Below are 20,999 nucleotides of genomic sequence, written 5' to 3'. Positions count from 1 at the left end.
GCTGTTCAGGGGGCCCAGAAACAATAGCAGCACCTCTGATCACAGGTAGGCTACCTGCAATTCACCAAAAGTAGGCCTACATGTTTAATTTGTAATACGCTTATGACATAAAACCAGTTTTCTCTGTCCTCACCCTGCTTAGGTAAATTCCATGTTTTAGGAAACTGTTGTTGATGTTTGCAAGGCAACGGAACCGATGTCGTTGTTATGGCCCTCAGTCTTATAGCGACATCTTGTGGCGAATAATCTACCTTACCGTCTAAAATTCTAATAGCAGCTCGCATATGAAAAACAATCACTGCATTTCAGAAGAGAAAACCTGTTGGGCGTCAAGAATAGGCTACTTGCGCAAATCGTAGAGGAAAACGTCTTCAATAGGTCTGGTATGTCTAATAAAGTGGTTTAGGAATGTCTAGTATGAAAATATAGCATTTATTTCCCCAAGCCTCTACATAGAACCAAATAAATAAAACATTTCGTTATTTCCCAAAGCCTCTGAATAAATATTAACCTAAAACTAATAAATACACAATGAATGAATGAAAAAAAAGCAAAACAAAACAAACAAACAAACACTTGTATATAGACTATTTTTGTACATATTTTGTCTGTCTTGTCTACTGTGGGCAATAAGTGTCATTGTGATTCTAAGTGGGTTTTAGTAAGACTCATGTAGTAAAATAATAATAATAAAATAAAATAAATAAACAAATATATTTGCTTGGTTTGCGCGCGCTTGTGGTTCATTCTTGGCACAGCAGCGAATCTGCCCTTGTCGCCTTCTCCATTTCCGCGTTATTTCCAGGTTTAAAGCGCTCCTATGGATTGGTGGAGCTCTTCTTAAAGCTTATCGACAACTTTTTACTTGCATAACATGCTTTTATCATTTTAATGGTGCCCCCGGGGAGGATATATAACCACAAGCGTCGATAATTGACTAGATTATGTTGTATGTTGTTGGAAACCGTGAAATTAGCGGATTCAGAAGTTGTTAAACTGGTCCGGCTAACGTTAGTTAGCAAGCTATCACTTGGGCCCGCGGTGTTTGTGCTGAATAAAACCATGGCAGATTCCAACGATGGGGAGAGGGTAGACGAAAACGAGTTGAGGGGGGCTGCAGGTGGTGAAGGTAAGATGAGGAACAACTTTTAAACGAATTCGAGTGACTTCTGTGAACTAGCCATCCATTTCGAGCTCTTTGCACTCGTTAGTACTGAAGACTACTCTTTCTTCTAAACATCTTCATTGAGTTAACGTTACATACTACAGTGAGCGATGTCACGGTGATGGTATATGGTGATTTTCAGTTAAATGAGTTCAGTGTGTCTCCTATGTAGGCTTATAATCATAAAAATAGTGGTGCGGTCGGATTTTGAGTAGGGATGGGCGATACCACTTATTTTGTTTTCGATACGATACCGATATTTTTCAAGGCAGTATCGTCGATACCGATACGATACTTCTGATCTAAACTTTTAAATTATGAAATGTATTAAATTACTAAGAGTAAAATGGGTAATGATAAGCACTTAACTTTGTTTAAAACACATTTTAACATTCAATACGCCTTAATTGTAATTAGTTTATATTTTTGTTTACACATGGTTCAAATTAGGGATGCACCGATATGAAAATTTTGGCCGATACCGATAACCGATAATTCTTTATTTTTGAAAGCAGATAACTGATATGTTGGCCGATAAATCTATATCCAATTTTTTTATATACTTTTTGAGAGCCTGATTACAAAAAAGGTCTTGCATTATTATTATTATTTTTTGGTTGAATTAACAAAATCACTGGTAAATAAAACACACCTTAGTATCGATATTTTTGTTTGAGTATCGATACTTTCGATACTCGCGTCAGTATCGATATATCGATACTTTGGGATCGATACGCCCATCCCTAATTTTGAGACTCAAATGTTTTCAGTCTCTTCACTAATAATTTGTTTAGGGACCTTACTACGCCATTCCGCCAGTCGTTTAGCGTTTCTGTTGTAAAATGGTTACTTACATCTTGCCTTACACTCTTTCACTATTAAAACTGAAGCTTGACGTTAAACTTCATGTTTGGCTTCTGTGAACAGTAAAGCCCGCATGCTTTGATTTGATTGTCTCATTCATTTTGGCTTTGACGTGCTTAATGAGGCAGACCACCCTAAAAATTGTAATTTTCAGAACGTTTTGTCGTCCTAACAACAAAGGAATTTTGGAGTAGACTTGTCCCCCATTGGTGTCAATGGTAGTTATGGCCCTACTATCGAGAGACTCCAGAAAGACATAAGAATTTTACCCAAATTTGTCAAAAAACTATGAATAGGCGGTACTTGAATGCTATTGGCTCATTCTTTAGTCAGTCTTTAAAGACAGAACAGTGAAAAAATGAGCCAGTTCACTCAAAAGAATCATTCAAAACTAATTCCTTCACAAACAAAACACCCACTAGAAGAAATTCACATTCAGACGCTTTAATAGCATTCAGAAACTAATGACATCCTGCAAAGGGCCAATACGCCCCTAAAATAAGGCTGTTGTTTAAAATGAATGCATACACATTAAAGCTGTTTTTCTAAAATAAGTTGGGACTACACAAACAACCTTTAAACAAGGTATTGACAAGAAGAGAGAAAACCAGAAGTGAGAGTAAAAATATCCAGTAACAATAGGGTAATTTGAATACACCACAAACATTCTCAAACCCATGTCATAAACCAGCCAGTATCAAAACCGGAAGTTGTTCCCAATTGAGGTCAGTGTTCACCACATGTATAATAACCTCTCACCCCATTATCACACCCAGGAATACAAACTTTGACCTTGTATCCTTTTAAAATAGTCATGATATAAACATTAGTTTCCACTTATTTTCAGATGTCATGGATGATGTGATCATTGAACAGGGTGCCGTTCTACTAAGAGGGTAAACTCATGTAATCCTCACTTTTATATAGGTTGTCTATATGTTACATTTTTATGCATTAATTTGTGTGAATGAGTGCATCTCTCCACTGTTACTGTGCTTTGGTTTCACATGAAGGTATGTTATTGAACGAGTTACTGTAGAGGATCCATCTATGCGTGTGAGCCATGAGGATCTAGGAGGACGACCTCAAGAAGCAGATGATCCTCAAATCAAAGAGGTTGTAGATCAACTTTTGAAGATAGCCGATGACCTCAACAAGAATGCTGAACTTCAACAGTATGTTTTTAATTGTATTTCAGCTTACTTGTCTTTTTATAAATATGAGGTTTTGTGATGTTGAAAGGACACAACTAAAGCGTCTAATCTAGTGGTTCTCAATTTTTTTGACTTGAAAGGCCTCCCATTTTCCAACAAAATATTCAAAAGCCTCTCATATAAGCTGTTATATTTTTTCCTGTATATTCTGTTGTAATTATGACAAGGCTGCTTGTTTTCAACTTTTTTTAATTAACAAGCTCACTGTGTCAATATATTCAATTAATTAACCACAATTATTTTAGTGATTTCAGAGGTAGTTCCTATGTGTTCTTTTAATAAAACAACAGATGTTGATATTTCTAAAAAAAATATTTAGTTAACAGCTTGTTTTTATGTGTTTGATTAGCATTTTATTTTTTTAAATAATTAACATTTAAGTTGATTTTAAAATAACTATAATTTTCATAATTTTAATTCATCCTATGGCCCCCTTATAAGTTTGCTGAGGCCCTCTAATCTTATTATAATGACTACCTAAAATAATTAGTTATTTTGAACACAAAGCATTTTCTCTTAAAAAAAGATCAGTCTGATGAATTTTTTTTTGTTGTTGGTAATAACTGTAGTTTTATTTTATTAATTTATTTTTGTGTGAAATAGAAACTGAATGTAGTCAATGTTTTTTAATAGTTTACTTAAGATTTTATTTAAAGATGCATTCAGTCATTTTTTTTATGTTGCACATTTGTCTGGGAGGGATACTCCACCCCAAAATGAAAATTTTGTCATTAATCACTTACCCCCATGTCGTTCCAAACCCGTAAAAGCTTCGTTGGCTTTCGGAACACAATTTAAGATATTTTGGATGAAAACCGGGAGGCTTGTGACTGTTTGATTGACTGCCAAGTAAATTACACTGTCAAGGTCCAGAAAAGTATGAAAGACATCGTCAGAATAGTCCATCTGCCATCAGTGGTTCAACCGTAACATTATGAAGCTTGAAGACCTTGACAGTGTAATTTACTTGGCAGTCAATCAAACAGTCACAAGCCTCCCGGTTTTCATCCAAAATATCTTAAAGGGGTCCTATTATGCTTTTTTACAAAGTCTTGATTTTGTTTTGGTGGTGTACTAGAACATGCTTTCATGCTTGGTGGTTCGAAAAAACGCATTATTTTTCACATAATTTACATTATTAAAGTACCTTTCTCCCCAGCCTGGCACAAACGGCTCGATTAGTTCCGGGTTTGATGAAGGTCTGCCTTCCGAAAAACGAAATGTGTTGTGATTGGCGAACAGCTTAGACGGTGTTTCAGTACTGCCATGCCCCTTGTTCCGTCTTTCAACAAAAGCTTTTTGGAGAATCCGGCACTGTACTCCCTCATGTTGTGGAAGCTCTCCTCAATAAAATGCGCAGCACACAATAGCAAATTGGGGTTATAATGCTCAGGAACAGAGTTAAAAATAAATTGCAACCACTGTTTCCTGACATCATCCACTTTCGGAAGCCCAACCAAAGGGGTATGGGCACGGAGGTGAAAAAAACAGCGTTTCAGGCGGCCACACACCGGACGAGAAGCACAGCGTCGCGCCACGTCTTTAAAATTCGAACACATTATTTTCTATGAGTGTACGCACACCGGTGGTGCCGTTCGCCGTCTGTCCACGTTACCCAGCTACGTCGTGTTGTACTTGTTTGTTTTAGACGCGGCGCTGCGCTTATCGTCCGGTGTGCGACCGCCTTTAGACATGCCGAAAACTTGACGCTACAGCACAGTAGCTCTTCTTCGTTTTCTCTGATGCACTTACTCTGCAGCAGCACTTCTTCTTCATCGTCGTCTTGTCTGATGCACTCAACCAAGCGTTCTAACCACGACCTCACCCCTCCCCAGCCCAACCATTTGAATTTCTGTAGGTGGGAATTATTTTAATTATGTTCTAATGGGCCGCTTTGTGACATCACAAAGCCTGGAAACCAACGTTGTAGTCCAAATGAGCCGTTCGTTGTAGTTCTTGAAAAGGGATTTTTTTAAAAACAAAATATCTCCCTTTGGAGTGGACTTTGAGATTTGTAACTTTGTAGATCTTTTTTATGCCCAAACATACACACTACACACTGACTAAAATTAAAAAAGTGAAAAGGCATAATAGGACCCCTTTAAATTGTGTTCCAAAGACGAACAAAGCTTTTAGGGGTTTGGAATGACATGGGGGTAAGTGATTAATGACAAAATTTTCATTTTGGGGTGGAGTATCCCTTTAAGCTGACACCTAATGGCATGGATGTATGATTAAGTCTTTCTACGAAAGAAAGTGTCTAGTAAAAGGAGGTTACCAAGATAAAGGAAGTAGTATTTGCATGTGATCTAGACTGGTCATGTGATCTAGAAAAAAACGGAAATAGCTTTTATTTAGTGTCTTGTGAGTGTAGATAATTTTAAACATTCAAAAGAGGCTTTTCTGTTGTGATTGGCGAACAGCTTAGACGGTGTTTCAGTACTGCCATGCCCCTTGTTCCGTCTTTCAACAAAAGCTTTTTGGAGAATCCGGCACTGTACTCCCTCATGTTGTGGAAGCTCTCCTCAATAAAATGCGCAGCACACAATAGCAAATTGGGGTTATAATGCTCAGGAACAGAGTTAAAAATAAATTGCAACCACTGTTTCCTGACATCATCCACTTTCGGAAGCCCAACCAAAGGGGTATGGGCACGGAGGTGAAAAAAACAGCGTTTCAGGCGGCCACACACCGGACGAGAAGCACAGCGTCGCGCCACGTCTTTAAAATTCGAACACATTATTTTCTATGAGTGTACGCACACCGGTGGTGCCGTTCGCCGTCTGTCCACGTTACCCAGCTACGTCGTGTTGTACTTGTTTGTTTTAGACGCGGCGCTGCGCTTATCGTCCGGTGTGCGACCGCCTTTAGACATGCCGAAAACTTGACGCTACAGCACAGTAGCTCTTCTTCGTTTTCTCTGATGCACTTACTCTGCAGCAGCACTTCTTCTTCATCGTCGTCTTGTCTGATGCACTCAACCAAGCGTTCTAACCACGACCTCACCCCTCCCCAGCCCAACCATTTGAATTTCTGTAGGTGGGAATTATTTTAATTATGTTCTAATGGGCCGCTTTGTGACATCACAAAGCCTGGAAACCAACGTTGTAGTCCAAATGAGCCGTTCGTTGTAGTTCTTGAAAAGGGATTTTTTTAAAAACAAAATATCTCCCTTTGGAGTGGACTTTGAGATTTGTAACTTTGTAGATCTTTTTTATGCCCAAACATACACACTACACACTGACTAAAATTAAAAAAGTGAAAAGGCATAATAGGACCCCTTTAAATTGTGTTCCAAAGACGAACAAAGCTTTTAGGGGTTTGGAATGACATGGGGGTAAGTGATTAATGACAAAATTTTCATTTTGGGGTGGAGTATCCCTTTAAGCTGACACCTAATGGCATGGATGTATGATTAAGTCTTTCTACGAAAGAAAGTGTCTAGTAAAAGGAGGTTACCAAGATAAAGGAAGTAGTATTTGCATGTGATCTAGACTGGTCATGTGATCTAGAAAAAAACGGAAATAGCTTTTATTTAGTGTCTTGTGAGTGTAGATAATTTTAAACATTCAAAAGAGGCTTTTCTTTGGGGTGAAACTTTAATGAGGCCTTAAAGATGGCAGAAATCTGTGAATGTTTTTAGGCTAGTCATAAAAGTTATAGAAGCCATCAAAGACACCAAACATTCAGGAATTTCAACATAATGGCTTTTTTTTGCACTGCACTAAATCCTGGGTTAACATATTTTTAAACTTTGTGTCAGTGGCAGTTTTAACCCTGGGTTACGTAGCCCTGCTCCAGACCAGGTTTAGCACCACTTTTGCAAGGTTAACCCCAAATTATAATACCAAGGTAATACATTTTAGAACGGTGCTCTGCTTTTGGTTGTTTAGCAAAAGACAACCAATTATAAACTCCTTCTCCTCTTATCTCATTTAAATATGCATGTGCGTAGAAATTTCCAGACTGGGACTTTAGTTTCAGTTAGAGGTAAAAGTTGAACAACGATGAACATTTAGCTACATTTACATTCATTCATTTGGCAGATGCTATTATCCAAAGCGACTCACAGTTGAGGAACACAACAAGCGATTTATCATAAGATGGCAATAAACAAGAGAAGTGCCCATTATACAAGGTTTCAGTCATTGTTCATAATAGTACAAACTAGGCCAGGAAGGGATAAAGGATCATAAGATTAGGGATGCACCTATATGAAAATGTTGGCCGATACCGATAACCGATTATTCTTTATATTTGAAAGCCGATAACCGATATGTTGGCCAATAGAAAAATTGAAGGCATAGAATTTTATTTATTTTTTATTATTAGGAGGCAGTTAGATGGTCATGGAAGAGATGAGTTTTCAGTTGTTTCTTGAAGATTGTGAGGGATTTGGCTGTCCAGATGGAGTTAGATAGGTCATTCCACCAACAGGGTACGGTGAGAGTGATTTTGTGCCTCTCTGCAATGGGACCACAAGCCTCTACTCATTTACCGACTGCACTCTTCTGGAGGGGATGTAGACGCATAGGAGAGAGAGGAGGTAGGAGGTTGCGGAGCCCATGGCTGTTCTGTAGGCAAGCACCAATGTCTTGAACTTGATGTGAGCCTCGACTGGAAGCCAGTGCAGAGATGAGAAGCGGTGTAATATGGGCTCATTAAAAACAAGGCATGCTGCTGCTTTCTGAGTCATTTGCAGAGGCCTGATTGCGCATGTTGGAAGTCCAGCCAGAAGAGCATTGCAATAGTCCAGCCTAGAAATGACAAGGGCCTGGACGAGAAGCTGTGTTGCATGCTCTGTTAGGAAGGGTCTGAGAAGCTCTGTCTTTGCCAGGTTGAGCTGCAGGTGATGTTTTTTCATCCATGCTGAGATGTCTGTCAGGCAGTCCGAGATCCGAGCAGGTACCATTGGATCATCTGGTTCAAATGAGAGGTAGATCTGTGTGTAATTAGCATAGTAATGGTAGGAGAAACCATGTGCCTGAATTACGGGTCCCAGTGATGTAGTGTATATAGAGAAGGGGAGGGGTCCAAGAACTCATCCCTGAGGAACCCCAGTGACCTGTTGATATGATTTGGATACCTCTCCTCCCCAAGCCACCATGAAGGACCTACCTGTGAGGTAAGACTTAAACCAGTGAAGTGCAGTTCCAGTGATGTCCATCGATGAGAGGGTTGACAGAAGGATTTAATGATTAACAGTGTTGAACACAGCAGATACATCTAGGAGAATGAGAACGGAATATTTGGACTCCGTTCTTGCACTCCATAGCACTTCAGTGACTGACAGCAAGGCAGTTTCAGTTGAATGGCCACTTTTAAATCCAGATTGTTTATTGTCCAGCAGGTTGTTCTGTAAAAGGAAGCAGGACACTTGGTTGACCATAACGCGTTCAAGTGATTTTGCTATGAAAGGGAGGAGAGACATGGACCAGTAGCTTTCAACAAGTGAGGTGTCTAGTGTAGTTTTTTTTTTAAGCAGTGGGGTTACCCGAGCCTGCTTGAATGCAGTGGGGAAAATGTCTGTGAGAAGAGATGTGTTGATAATGTGTGTGAGTGAAGACAGAAGTACATGGGGAAACGGCTTGTAGGAGATGTGAGGGGATTGGGTCTAGAAGGCAGGTGTTAGGGTGGCTGAAGAGGATAAGTTTAGAGACTTCATCTTCTGTAAAAGGAGAGGAGGAGGAGAAGATGGTCAGCTGTGTGAGTGTTTGCTGTGAGTTCCTGGGTGAGTGGAGCTGAGAAATGACTGCTGATGGATGTGGTTTTGTTTGTGAAGTAATTAGCAAAATCGTCAGCTGTTAAAGATTTGGTGGGAGGTGATGGAGGGGGACAAAGGAGAGTATTGAATGTTTTGAAGAGTTTGCGTGTGTCTGATGCATTGATGATCTTATGGAAGAAGGTAGTTTTGGCAGCATGAACTTTGGTGGATAATGAAGATAGCAGTGACTGATACCTGCTGAGATCAGTTGAATCTTTTGATTTGCACCATTTTCTCTCTGCTGCCCTGAGTTTAGTCCAATGCTCACGGAGGACATCGATTAACCAGGGATTGGAGGGAGTACCATGTGCTGGTCTGGAGGAAATAGGACAGATATTATCTAGGCAGCTAGTTAGGGTAGAAAATAGCATATCTGTTGCACAATTCCCATATGATGAAAAGTGTGTGGGGGTGGGAAGAGAGGACAATACCACAGAGTAAAGTCGAGAAGGAGAAAGAGACCTTAGGTTTGCCTAAACGAAACTGGCAGAGGGGTTGGTGGTGTGGACAAAGGTAGATGTAGATTAAAAGTAATAATGAAATGATCTGAGACATGCAAATGTTTGACCAAGATGTTTTCTGTGATACAATTGTGTGTAAAGATGAGGTTGAGCTGGTTACCTGATTTATGGGTACCTGTGGTGTTGAGCTGCTGAAGGTCGAAAAAGGCTAGGAGAGAGTGGAAGTCAGCAGCATGTGGCTCCTCAAGGTGGATTTTGAAGTCACCAAAAAGTACTAGAGTGCTGCCATTTTCAGGGAATGAGGACAGCAGCATATCCAGTTCTTCTAGAAAGTTGCCCAGCTGACCTGCCGGGCGATAAATATCTACAATGTGGGTTTTTACAAGGATTGGTGTGACTATAATTGCATGAAATCCAAAGTAAGTATTGTTAAAGTTATAAGAGCATGTGAGGTATTTCCAGCTTTAGAAAAAATTAAAAGACCAGTGCCCCCACCTCTCCCAACCTGACGAGTGTTAGCTGGTATGCGATATCATGATTTTTGATTTGCATAAAATGTTAACTCAGCGGTAGTGTTACACTCACAGAAAACTGCACTTATTCGCAATCACAAAAGTACATTATATGTGCTTTAAATCCTCGGCGGTTAAACAATTCATTCGCATGCTTTTCTGACATGCACTTTTTCTGAGCATGTACACCTGAAGCACACGCACACTAAAAAGCCTGTCCAACAGCGCCTAATTACTGGACACTCAAGGTTTACAAAAAACATAGTTGGTTATGTCTAAAGTGAAAGTAAACAGTTGAGAGAGAAACAGATGCATGCCTGTATATTAGATGTGTGCAGGTCTAAAGTGACAGGAGACTTAATAGTACTAAGCATGCTGCCACTTGTCATTAAAGTGACAGTTCACCCAAAAATTAAGTCGTTATTTACTTGCTCTCATGTCGTCCCAAACCTGTATTAATTTCTTTCTTGTGCTGAACACAAATGAAGATATTTTGAAGAAGCAGAAAAAATAAACTCATTCAGGTTTAAAGCAACTTGAGCATGAGCAAATGATGACAGAATTTTCATTTTTGGGTGAACTATCCCTTTAATGTTAATAAAACAACAAAACACAAAGAGAAAAATCACTCACTGCTCTTGACTGAAGAACTTTAATAAAGTTGCTTTAATAAGAATCAATGTATAATTTATACAGTGAAGTGTATATAGTGTTTTATTTTTATATTTGTTAATTCAGTTTCTTGAATGCTACTCCTAAATACACCTACTGTACCTGAAAAATAAAGCACTGTTTGTTTAATGTGTATCTTTGTTCTTAATTTTTAATAACAAAGATAAAATAATGACAAAGATTTTATCTTTGCCCACTTTGGCCTAAATGTCTGCCATTCTTTTTTTTATTTTATATTTTGTTACCTTGGCTTTGTTTTTAAAATAGGGAAATTAGTTTGGCTGTCCTGCTCAGACAACTTGCAAAATAGTAAAACCAACATGACAAAGAATCGAGATAAAATCTTAATTTTCCTGGAAAAAAAAAGTGATATGATACTTTTTGCCATATCGCCCACCCCTAACTGGTGTGCACAAAAGATGCAATTTTTATTTTTTTGCTGTATTGTGCAGAAAATGTCAACATAACTGGATCTGGACAAAGCTGTTGTTAAAGGACCTCATGTTCATTGTGTACAGTATTTGTCCAATCATTGTTACTAATCTCTCAAATGTGTCAAAGGTTTAAAAGGCTACAGTATGAAATCTCAAGACCTGACAACCCAGGATTGGTTACTAAACCAGGATGCAGTATGAACAGTGTACAATATAGAACAAGATAGCTAACCTTTGTTGCAACCAAATGTTAGCAGAATAATTATGAATTGATCATTTGCTTTGAAATATGGGTAGTGGTCCATACGGGTGATGTTTTGTTTAAGATGGTATGGTTGAAGAGTTTGGGAAGCCCATAACATACAACTTTTTTCCTCTCACAGTCTCATCGGCACTGTGCAAGCAAACTGCGCTCAGGACGTCTTCATGACTGTAGCCAGGAGCATCTTTGAGGATGGCATTAACTGGGGACGTGTGGTGGCACTGTTTCACCTCGCGTATAGGCTCATTTACCAGGTGAAACACTAATTGTGCCATTTACCAACAGAATTTTAGTATTCTTTGTCCATTTGTTCATCTTTGAATTATTTTAATGGAAAATGTGAACATATTGCCTCACCATTTGTTCTTCAATCAAAGTGCTGTGGTATTGCATGAATAATTGAGAAAAGGAAATGAAAAACTCCATTAATGCAAATTCATGATTGTTGATGGATCAGATTTATTAAGGGATGCTTATTCTTATGGATAATGCAGATGTATAAAAATTATATTTTATTCCTTTAGGCTCTGACTCAGAACCACTTTGACATTATCAAGAGGATCATTAGCTGGGTTTTACAGTTTATCAAGGAAAACATTTCTGCCTGGATCAGACAGCAAGGAGGATGGGTAAGTTGCTGTTTTTGTATGTGTTGTCTGGCCACCCATGTGGAGCCACACAGGTCGAGCCAGACATGGGCCACCACACACAGAGAGACGCACCCACTCAAGCCAGGAAGTACATAAGCACAAACCCAGACACATCCCGTCTAGGAATATCCAGACACAAAAACCCACTGACCCAGCATGGCACACAACTAGATACCAATGATCTGATCTATCTTTTTAAATTGCATATCAAGAATGCCAGTTTTTGCTTTTCACATCTCATGTAAGAGTTGATGTTGTCATACTTCAGAAAGATGTGATTTGCATGTGCGCTGCAGAGCCTCCACCAGGCTGACTGCAGTTCCTGGGGCCACTCAAGTTTAATAGCACACATATGATCATAAAGGAAGCAGAATGTGGGGTGCTGGGTTTAGACCTCAAACACTCAGGCGTCATGGAGCATACTGTGGCCCTGAGAACTGGAATACAGTGAACATGTGACAATATTTACAGTCTGCTAAACAGCATGAGCCTGAAGAATGCAAACCCAGCCAGGGAGGAGAAGGGACTCTTGTACGTTTGACCCTCATATTGGGGATTTGAAAAAGATCAGGCACATGCTGTTTACAGTATTGTACTGCAGGGGAATGTGCCACCATGTATAACCATTAGGCAGTTGTGGCAAAATGGTTAGAGAGTTGGACTTGTAACCCGAAGGTCGTGGGTTTGATTGTCAGTACTGGCAGGAATTGTTGGTGGGGGGAGTGATTGAATGGCACTCTATCCACACTCAGCACCCACGACTAAGGTGTGCTTGAGCAAGGCACCGAACCCATAATTGCTCCCAGGGCACCGCAGCAAAAATGGCTTCCCACTGCTCTGGGTGTGTTTACAGTGTGTTTACAGTGTGTGTGTGTGTGTGTGTGTGTGTGTGTGTGTGTGTGCGTGTGTTCAATACTTACACTTGTACCATACTTGGCTTCACTTCACTTCATCTTATGGTTCAAATATTGTAGTACCATATCTACTAAATTATTGACATTTATATTTGGATTGTATAGCCAAAAGTGTTAAGTTTTATGCTGTGACTCTGTCATTTATAAGTGTGATTTACCCCATGCACATCAGCAGATATTAATTAGGCTTGTCACTACACCAAATTGTTATAAACTGAACAAAACCTTATAAGGAATGAATAATTCCAAACTACATCTACTATAGTATATTTTTATATCTATTACATCTATATACCATGGGTGGCGAACGTCGGTCCTGGCGAGCCGCAGCCCCGCAGAGTTTTGCTTCCACCCTAATCAAACACACCTGAACAAGCTAATCAAGGTCTGAACGGTTATTAGGAAGCTACAGGCAGGTGAGTTTTAATTAGGGTTAGAGCTGAACTCTGCAGGGCTGCGGCTCTCCAGGACCGGAGTTCGCCACCGCTGCTTATATATATAAACTTCTTGATTGTTTATATCATTGTATAATTTTAATAATATAATCGAAAAGTGATATATTGAGTATATATGGTACATTTAACTTTGCCAGCATACACCCAGTACACTCATGTAAAGAAATATATACTACATAGCAAATATCAGAGTAATAACTTCTGGTAATTGATTCAAGATTACAATTAATGCCGTTATTATAGTTCATTTACACAAACAACTGAAAGCCTTTCTTTTTTTTTTTAAGCGCAGTTAACACTTGACCCCTGTATACATGCAGTTCATTTAGTTAACAACTTTCTCAACAACGTAAGATGCTAATGAATATGGCATCTGAGGACTACTTCACAAATGACTAGTGATGGCTAATGAGCTGGTCCTTTTTAGTCAATCAAAAACACTTATGAATCAAAGCAGTTACAGGATTAATCAGATTCATTTACTGAACCACTGAAAGTTGCTTTCGCCATATAGATAGATTTGTATAATCTCTAAAAGGTCTGAAAAGTCATTAAAAAGCAACATCTTTCCTGTCGAATTGTGAAACGATTGACTGCTGAGGGCAGTGAATTCAACAAGAATTACATGCAATTTTTCTGAGTATTTATTTCTTCTGAAAAGTATCAAAAAAGTCATTATTCAATGAAAAGCTTCCCCTCCAGCACTGCTCTCTAATCTCATTAGCATTTGTGTAATTCAAACAATGTTTTCCAGTTTTTAAATTTTGACAGCACTGGTTCCATTCATTTGTGTAGTTATGGAAAACTTCCACTTGCTGCAAAAAATCCCTCATTTGTCTTCCACGGAAGAAAGTCGTACAGATTAGGATTATTGATTATTGGATGGATGTCATTCAAAGTCTTGAAAATGTGTTCATATGCAGGGTGTATCTAATGCTTTCTCTGCCTTGTGTTGCAGGAGGGCATTTTCCACAACGTGTCAAGATGGCGTACTGTGTCTTTCCTCACTGCGATGGCATTCATTGTAGCTGTTGCTTACTGGAGAAGAACGCGCTAAGATAAAAGAGAAAGACATGCCAGATTCATAATTCTCACAAATGTGATATCAAAACTCATATTAAAAGCAATACAGTGTGTAAGTGGTGCAATCAAGTGGACCAATCACGGGTCATACAGACCAATCATGCTTCATGCCTTACTATGTTTAAAGACTACTTTAGAAAGACCCATTTCAAAAGACACTGTAGCCTTTTATTTTGAATTTCTATTTTTTTTTTTTTTTAACAATCCCTGTCGGCTGTTGTTGTGTCTATCGTTTTTATTACAGTTGAGTCAAGGAACATCTTTCGCCTTGATTTATTTATTTAAGGGATGTGTTGCTTTCAAGTAATGAAAATTATTTTAATGTGTTTTTTTGGGCTGAGTTTACCAGTTTGACCTGTCTAACAAAATACTTTCTGCTTTAAGACAGTGTTATTATCTTATTATTATTATTATTATTATTATTATTGATTAATGATTAAAAAAAACCTGTCTTAAAGCAGAAAGTAAATTTTTTTGTTGTTGTTGGAACTCATTTTTAATAACTAATTTATCATCATTGGCATAAAGACAGAACATAAGAACATAAAATCCATTTTTAATTTCATGCCTTTTTATTTAGCATGTATTGCCAATTTTTTGTGACATTTCCTTGAAATCCATCAGTCAAAATGATCGAAACTCATCCATATGCTTCGATACATGTTATGAACTTGGGGCATGTATACAGAATAATTTTCTTTATTATATTGGTTATTCTGCTGCTTATTGTTCATTGTTACATTACTACAGTACACATCCATTTGCTTTTTAGGATTTACGTCAATGCTTCCTAGAATCCACCATAGTGGCTTTGAACCTATTGACACCACAGGCATTTCAAGGGCGCTAGCAGCAGCCGGCCCGTGTCTGTGTTAGCTCAGCTGTTAGAAGACTACAGACTGGATCTCCAGCAGGACAATGACCAAAGTTTTCAGAACTCAGATCTCACATGTCGTTATGAACCTTTGCAGCTACAAACCTTGTATGATCTGCTGGAGCATTTCAGAAGCTAGACGCAGTAAACAGCTGTGGTGCTGGGTAAAAAGACTCCCCTTAGTTTTAATCTGATGGAATATGTATATGTAGAGGATAAAACAAATGTCATTATACCACATGCTGGTTGTATATTTCATTAGATATGAATAATTCAGTATGCAATGTAACACAGCATGGTTACTGAGGCATTTATTAGAATTGTGGTCTTAACATGACAGTCTCCATCAGGGTCCAAGTAAAATACATCAGCTTTTATTAGTTGTGCACATGATTTTAAACTTATTTGCTTATTTATTTACCTATTTTTACTTATTTTTTACTGTTCATTTATTTAGTGGAAGCCTGCATTCACCTAAAAAAAAGGTAATTGCGACGCTATTGTGACTATATCTTGCAAATGTAATTTCTTCTAATTGTAACTTTTATCAAACAATACTGCTTCATATATCACGTGATCTACCTTGCAATGCGACTTTTTTCTTGTAATTGTGACTTTCTGACTTTTGCAGTGTGAATTTATTTCTCACAATAATAATAATAATAATAATAATAATTTGTGATAAAATAAAAGTTAACAAAAATATATAATATATATATAAAATATATTTTTAATATAATAAAAGCACCATTGAAGTAATTTACTAGTTATTATCAATAGTGCACTGTATAAAGAACAATCTGTAAAAATAGGACACAATGCACTGTATTAATATAAATGAATTTTCTATATTTATTTTGTTTCATTTTAGCGTTAACAGAAATGTCCGCAAAAACACTGGATATATATATATATATATATATATATATATATATATATATATATACACACACACACACATATATATATATATATACACACACACACACAATGACTTTATTTCTCATAAATGTATTCCTAAAAATTGGTTTTATTTCTTCTATTAAACTCACAATAAAACAAGAAGGTCACAAAAATAGTCAATTATTTAATATATATTAATATATTAAAATACATATACTACTTGGCTTTTTCTTATTCTTATTATTATATTTGGAAGTCACACTGCAAAATAATAAGTCACACTGTGAGTTAGAAAGTCACAAAAACAGCATCCCTGCTGTAACGAATCAGCTCATGAGGAACTAGTTATAATTAATTATGAATATTTAGATCCACTGTAGATATTTAGCTGACCTCTCAGGGTCAACTGTCTTGTCAATTCTAAGAACGTTCATTTCCTGGTTAAGGGAAATAACTTCCTTACTGTACAATTCTACAAAAGCTTGTAGCATAAATCTGCATGATTAAGTTATGAGCAAACAATGAACCACGTCAAGTGTGATACAAGTAAGGTTTTATTAACTACATAAACACTTAAACTAGTCTAACATACTACATAAACACATAAACTGGTCTAACATACACATACACACACACACGCAGTTGGTATAGGGAAAGGTTAAAGCTTAACTCAGTACAGAGAAGAGACATAAGGAATGACATTTATGGAACCATTTGCATATTCAGCAGATCTACACCTGAGGGAAACGTCAGATTCTTAATTCAAACACACCTTGGTAAAAAGGTGCAACTGATACCTAATATATAAATTAATAAGACTAAGTTTGATACTTGCAAGTCTCGTCTGTCTGAAAGAGATTCCTGATGCAATCTTAAGGCCCAAGATCTTCACATCCTCTCAGAATTAAAACAAACCACCGACTCCACGGGGGTCCCTGGTGTGGGCCTTTAAGTTCAGAGAAGAGTCACGCCTCTCAAGGTGGGCTCGTCCAATGAGATATACAGAAATTCCAAGCGGGAGGTGGCAATTGCTGGAGGGATTTATGACCCTTTGTCTCTAAGCATGGTAATTTGCAAATGGACTTGACATGGTAGGGTTATATATATATGTAAGATGACAGGAAGGAATGTTTCGATCATAAGCCTGCATAAACAGAATAAAATCTCAAAGACAACATACACGATGACAATAATATACACAATGACCTGAAGGATACACTGTTCATTCAAAGAAAGGTTTTCCTATGAATTAATTAGTAGAAAAGTCCATTCCTACTGTGCCTTGGGGATTTTCCTTATGAAAAGACAGTGCTTTTCCCTGCTCACATTCCATAAGGTCGTAAAAGTATCTGGTGTCAGTGTTGCTATGGAACCAGGGGCCTGTTCGGCTTCCTGGGGTGTTACAGAGTATTTGTTAAATCTAGCTAACAAAATATATATTGTGTGTTTGAGTGGTCCAGACGCTACACTGCTTTAGGGTTAAAATGTTTTTAAAGGGGGAAAGTGAACAGTGCAACTAAATCTAAATCTAAATAATCAAATTTGCTTGTAATTTAATTAGAATCTGTCCTCATTTGGCAAACACATTGTTATTTTTATGATTATGATTTAAACAAAAATCGAATTAAAAAGCCATACTGTGTCTGCCAGAGAGGCCAGTGTAAAACTCACGTGTGATGAGTGTATTGACGTGGCTTCAGATCGATCATTGGCCAAACTCCAGCACACACAGCTATACAAATGAGACCCGCACCTGAGCTCTTGCTTCAGATAAATGAACAGGTGGCTGCTATCTTGCACCAATACATAGGCCTATCTAGCAATACTGTGTCCAAATATGCAATGTGCTTTTGTGTGTTTATTTGGCCGTTTTTATATAGTGTCAGTGCACGTGCTGAATTAGAAGAGTCCCTCTTGAGCGTATCTGTCTGGTTTATCATGACATTCATAAGTATTACTTCATGTAGGCTAGATGTGTTTTTTTGTTTTCTGTGACATGTCAATATATTCTAGCCTTCTCATAAATGCATGCATTCAGACAGTGCTGGAAGCTTCATAATGGCATATTCATTTTGAAATTAGTAATAACTTTCATACAGGCCATGAGTAGATTGTAGAAAAGGCCATTGTCTAGCAATATTTTTTTTACTTAGCCTACTTTATTTGAAGATGAAAATGGTTCTTGTTCCTGCAAGTTGCTGTCATGATGCTAGGATGTTATGGGTGGTTGCCAGGGCATTGCTATGTGGTTGCTAAGATTTTCTAGTAGAGTGGTTTTTAGTAGGTTGCTATGTGTTTGCTAGGGTGTTCTGGGTGGTTGCTATGGGGTTGTTTACTCTGTACTTGGTTCTCGCTTTCACACTAATAACTATAAATATTCAGATAACTATAGTCTGACCATATTTGAGTCCACACCAACGCACGATAATGCCGTTTATTATAAGCACATGCTGCAGTTATGTCATCTGTCGCTTTAAACGAACAAGATCTTTAAATCAGAATGGCTTCTGATTGAAAGTCAATGCTTTTAATCGTTCATCAGTAGGCAAAATGTCTATTGTCAATAGTGTAGCGATGTATGAAGCACAGCTCTCAGAGAAGTCACTTTCAAACCAAGTAGGGTGAATTAAGGGTGATTGGGACATAAGGTCAAATGGGACAGAATAACTATACAGAATTTATTTTCTCACCTAATGAGTGAAAATAAAAACTTTTTTTGCTGAGCCCTAGCTGTAAGACCACATAATTAAAATGGGATGCCCTCATTGGTGTGACATCATATAGGTGGGCGGGGCAGGCATCAAACAGGAAGTTGACCTGTTTATAGCTACTATAATATACAAACTTTTGATGGAAACTTAAATATGATGCACTACTTCTACAAAATCAGTAAAAAATGTGCTAATATCATGTTTCTATTTTTAGAATTAGGTTGTTTTTATTTTGTCCCATCCACCCAAACACGATTTAGGTGGATGGGACAGCATAAATTTTGGTGATTGGGACAGTGCTAAAAGGCTTTGCTAATTAAGAAAATGATTGACCTTGTAATAGAGAACCATTGTATATGCTCTGTATGCTCTAAATCAGTGGTTTCCAACCTTTTTATTTGTGCAAGCCCTAATCAACCACAAAAATATTTACAAATTAGCTAGATTTTGCTAAAATAAGAATTCTGAATTAGAAGCATTAGAAGCCTGTTTGTTGCTGCCGTGTGGTTTGAGTTTGAGCTCCGTCAAGTTAATTCTTTGTCGTCTAATTTTTTATCTTAAAATCAATTTTATACACCATCCTTTTTCAGTTTTATAACGTGTGTGAATATATCCCCTATCGTATTCTACAACAAAAACAATCAGAGCGCTTTGTTAGCACTAGTTCTATTTTTGATTTCCGAGTCCGCTATTAGCATATAGCCCGCTAGCATCGCCAGCGTGGTTGCCGCTAATCTCGCTTACACTAATACTCTATTCACACACGATGTGAATCGGTCCGATCGCTACCACATTGTTCATTTAAATGGGGAGTCATCTCAATTATCACCAGTAAAACATGGAGTGCCACAAGGATCTGTCCTAGGTCCTCTGCTATTTTCGATATACATGTTGCCACTTGGTAATATTATTAGGAAATACGGGATTAGTTTCCACTGTTATGCCGATGATACTCAACTATATATCTCAACAAGACCAGATGAAACTTCTAAATTATCTAAGCAAACGGAGTGTGTTAAAAATGTAAAGGAATGGATGACCAATAATTTTCTCCTATTAAATTCAGATAAGACAGAGATATTACTTATTGGACCAAAAGACAGTTAAAAGCGCTATATAAATAAAGGTGACTTGACTTGACTTGAAAACAAAAGCATTATAGATAAACTTTATTTTTTTGCAGTAATAAACCATATTCATATTTCTGTTAAAGGTTTGTGCAGGTTAAATTTGTTAATTGGTGATGGGGCCACCCAACATTTTTTTTTCAACCTTTTTTCTTTTGGACCTGAAGAATTTTTTTTTTACTTGTCTATTTGATTTTTAAACGTTTCCAATGACTTTTGGACTTCAAGCCTTCTTTTACCTCAGCTGGATGTGTTGTATTGTATGAATTGTGGATGGATTTATGAACTGAGAAATAAAGTTGAACAGAAATAAACATGGACTCTTAATGATGATGAACAGAAAAGGAAATATTGCATATAAAATTATATCAAAGTATGAACTAACTTGTGCAATTCAGTAAATATTCTTACACTACCCTAAATCAATGAAAAAATGTGCTGTCCCAATCACCTAAGCGTTGTGTCCCAATCACCCAAATGTTACCAAAAAAAAATTTTTTTGGCTCAGTTTACAGAAAAGTGTATGTCACACACGCATCCTTTCATTAAAATATAACTTTCACATGTTATTAACGTTTATAACTCATTAATAAATGGTTCACAGGTGTTCACTTTATATTAAGGTTCACTTTCACATGTTATTAACGTTTATAACTCATTAATAAATGGTTCACATGTGTTCACTTTACATCAAGGTTCACATTCACATGTTATTAACGTTTATAACTCATTAATAAATGGTTCACATGTGTTCACTTTACATCAAGGTTCACATTCACATGTTATTAACGTTTATAACTCATTAATAAATGGTTCACAGGTTTTCACTTTATATTAAGGTTCACTTTCACATGTTATTAACATTTATAACTCGATAATAAATGGTTCACAGGTGTCCAATTTATATTAAGGTTCACTTTCACATGTTATTAAC

The 20,999-nt window shown here is 37.4% G+C and overlaps 1 protein-coding gene across 1 annotated transcript; it reads left to right on the top strand.

Annotated features, from left to right (window-relative positions):
- Positions 1-740: 740 nt before the first annotated feature.
- LOC107594474 (apoptosis regulator BAX) lies at positions 741-14,642 on the top strand. Its single transcript, XM_016284533.1, has 6 exons — positions 741-1,129; positions 2,877-2,925; positions 3,043-3,204; positions 11,470-11,602; positions 11,873-11,977; positions 14,326-14,642. The coding sequence occupies exons 1-6, from the start codon at positions 952-954 to the stop codon at positions 14,422-14,424; spliced, it is 726 nt and encodes a 241-aa protein (XP_016140019.1). The 5' UTR covers positions 741-951; the 3' UTR covers positions 14,425-14,642.
- Positions 14,643-20,999: the final 6,357 nt, after the last annotated feature.

The sequence above is a fragment of the Sinocyclocheilus grahami genome, unplaced genomic scaffold, assembly GCF_001515645.1.
Source record: "Sinocyclocheilus grahami isolate Dianchi unplaced genomic scaffold, SAMN03320097.WGS_v1.1 scaffold184.1, whole genome shotgun sequence".
NCBI classification, from domain to species: domain Eukaryota; kingdom Metazoa; phylum Chordata; class Actinopteri; order Cypriniformes; family Cyprinidae; genus Sinocyclocheilus; species Sinocyclocheilus grahami.
Note: the sequence above shows the minus strand (reverse complement) of the source record. Positions and strands in the feature narration are given on the sequence as shown.

Coding starts and splice junctions, on each gene's coding strand:
- LOC107594474 (XM_016284533.1), top strand. CDS start 952: ATGTTGTTGGAAACCGTGAAATTAGCGGATTCAGAAGTTGTTAAACTG. Junction 3,205..11,469: donor AAGAATGCTGAACTTCAACA/GTATGTTTTTAA, acceptor TTCCTCTCACAG/TCTCATCGGCACTGTGCAAG. Junction 11,978..14,325: donor TCAGACAGCAAGGAGGATGG/GTAAGTTGCTGT, acceptor CTTGTGTTGCAG/GAGGGCATTTTCCACAACGT.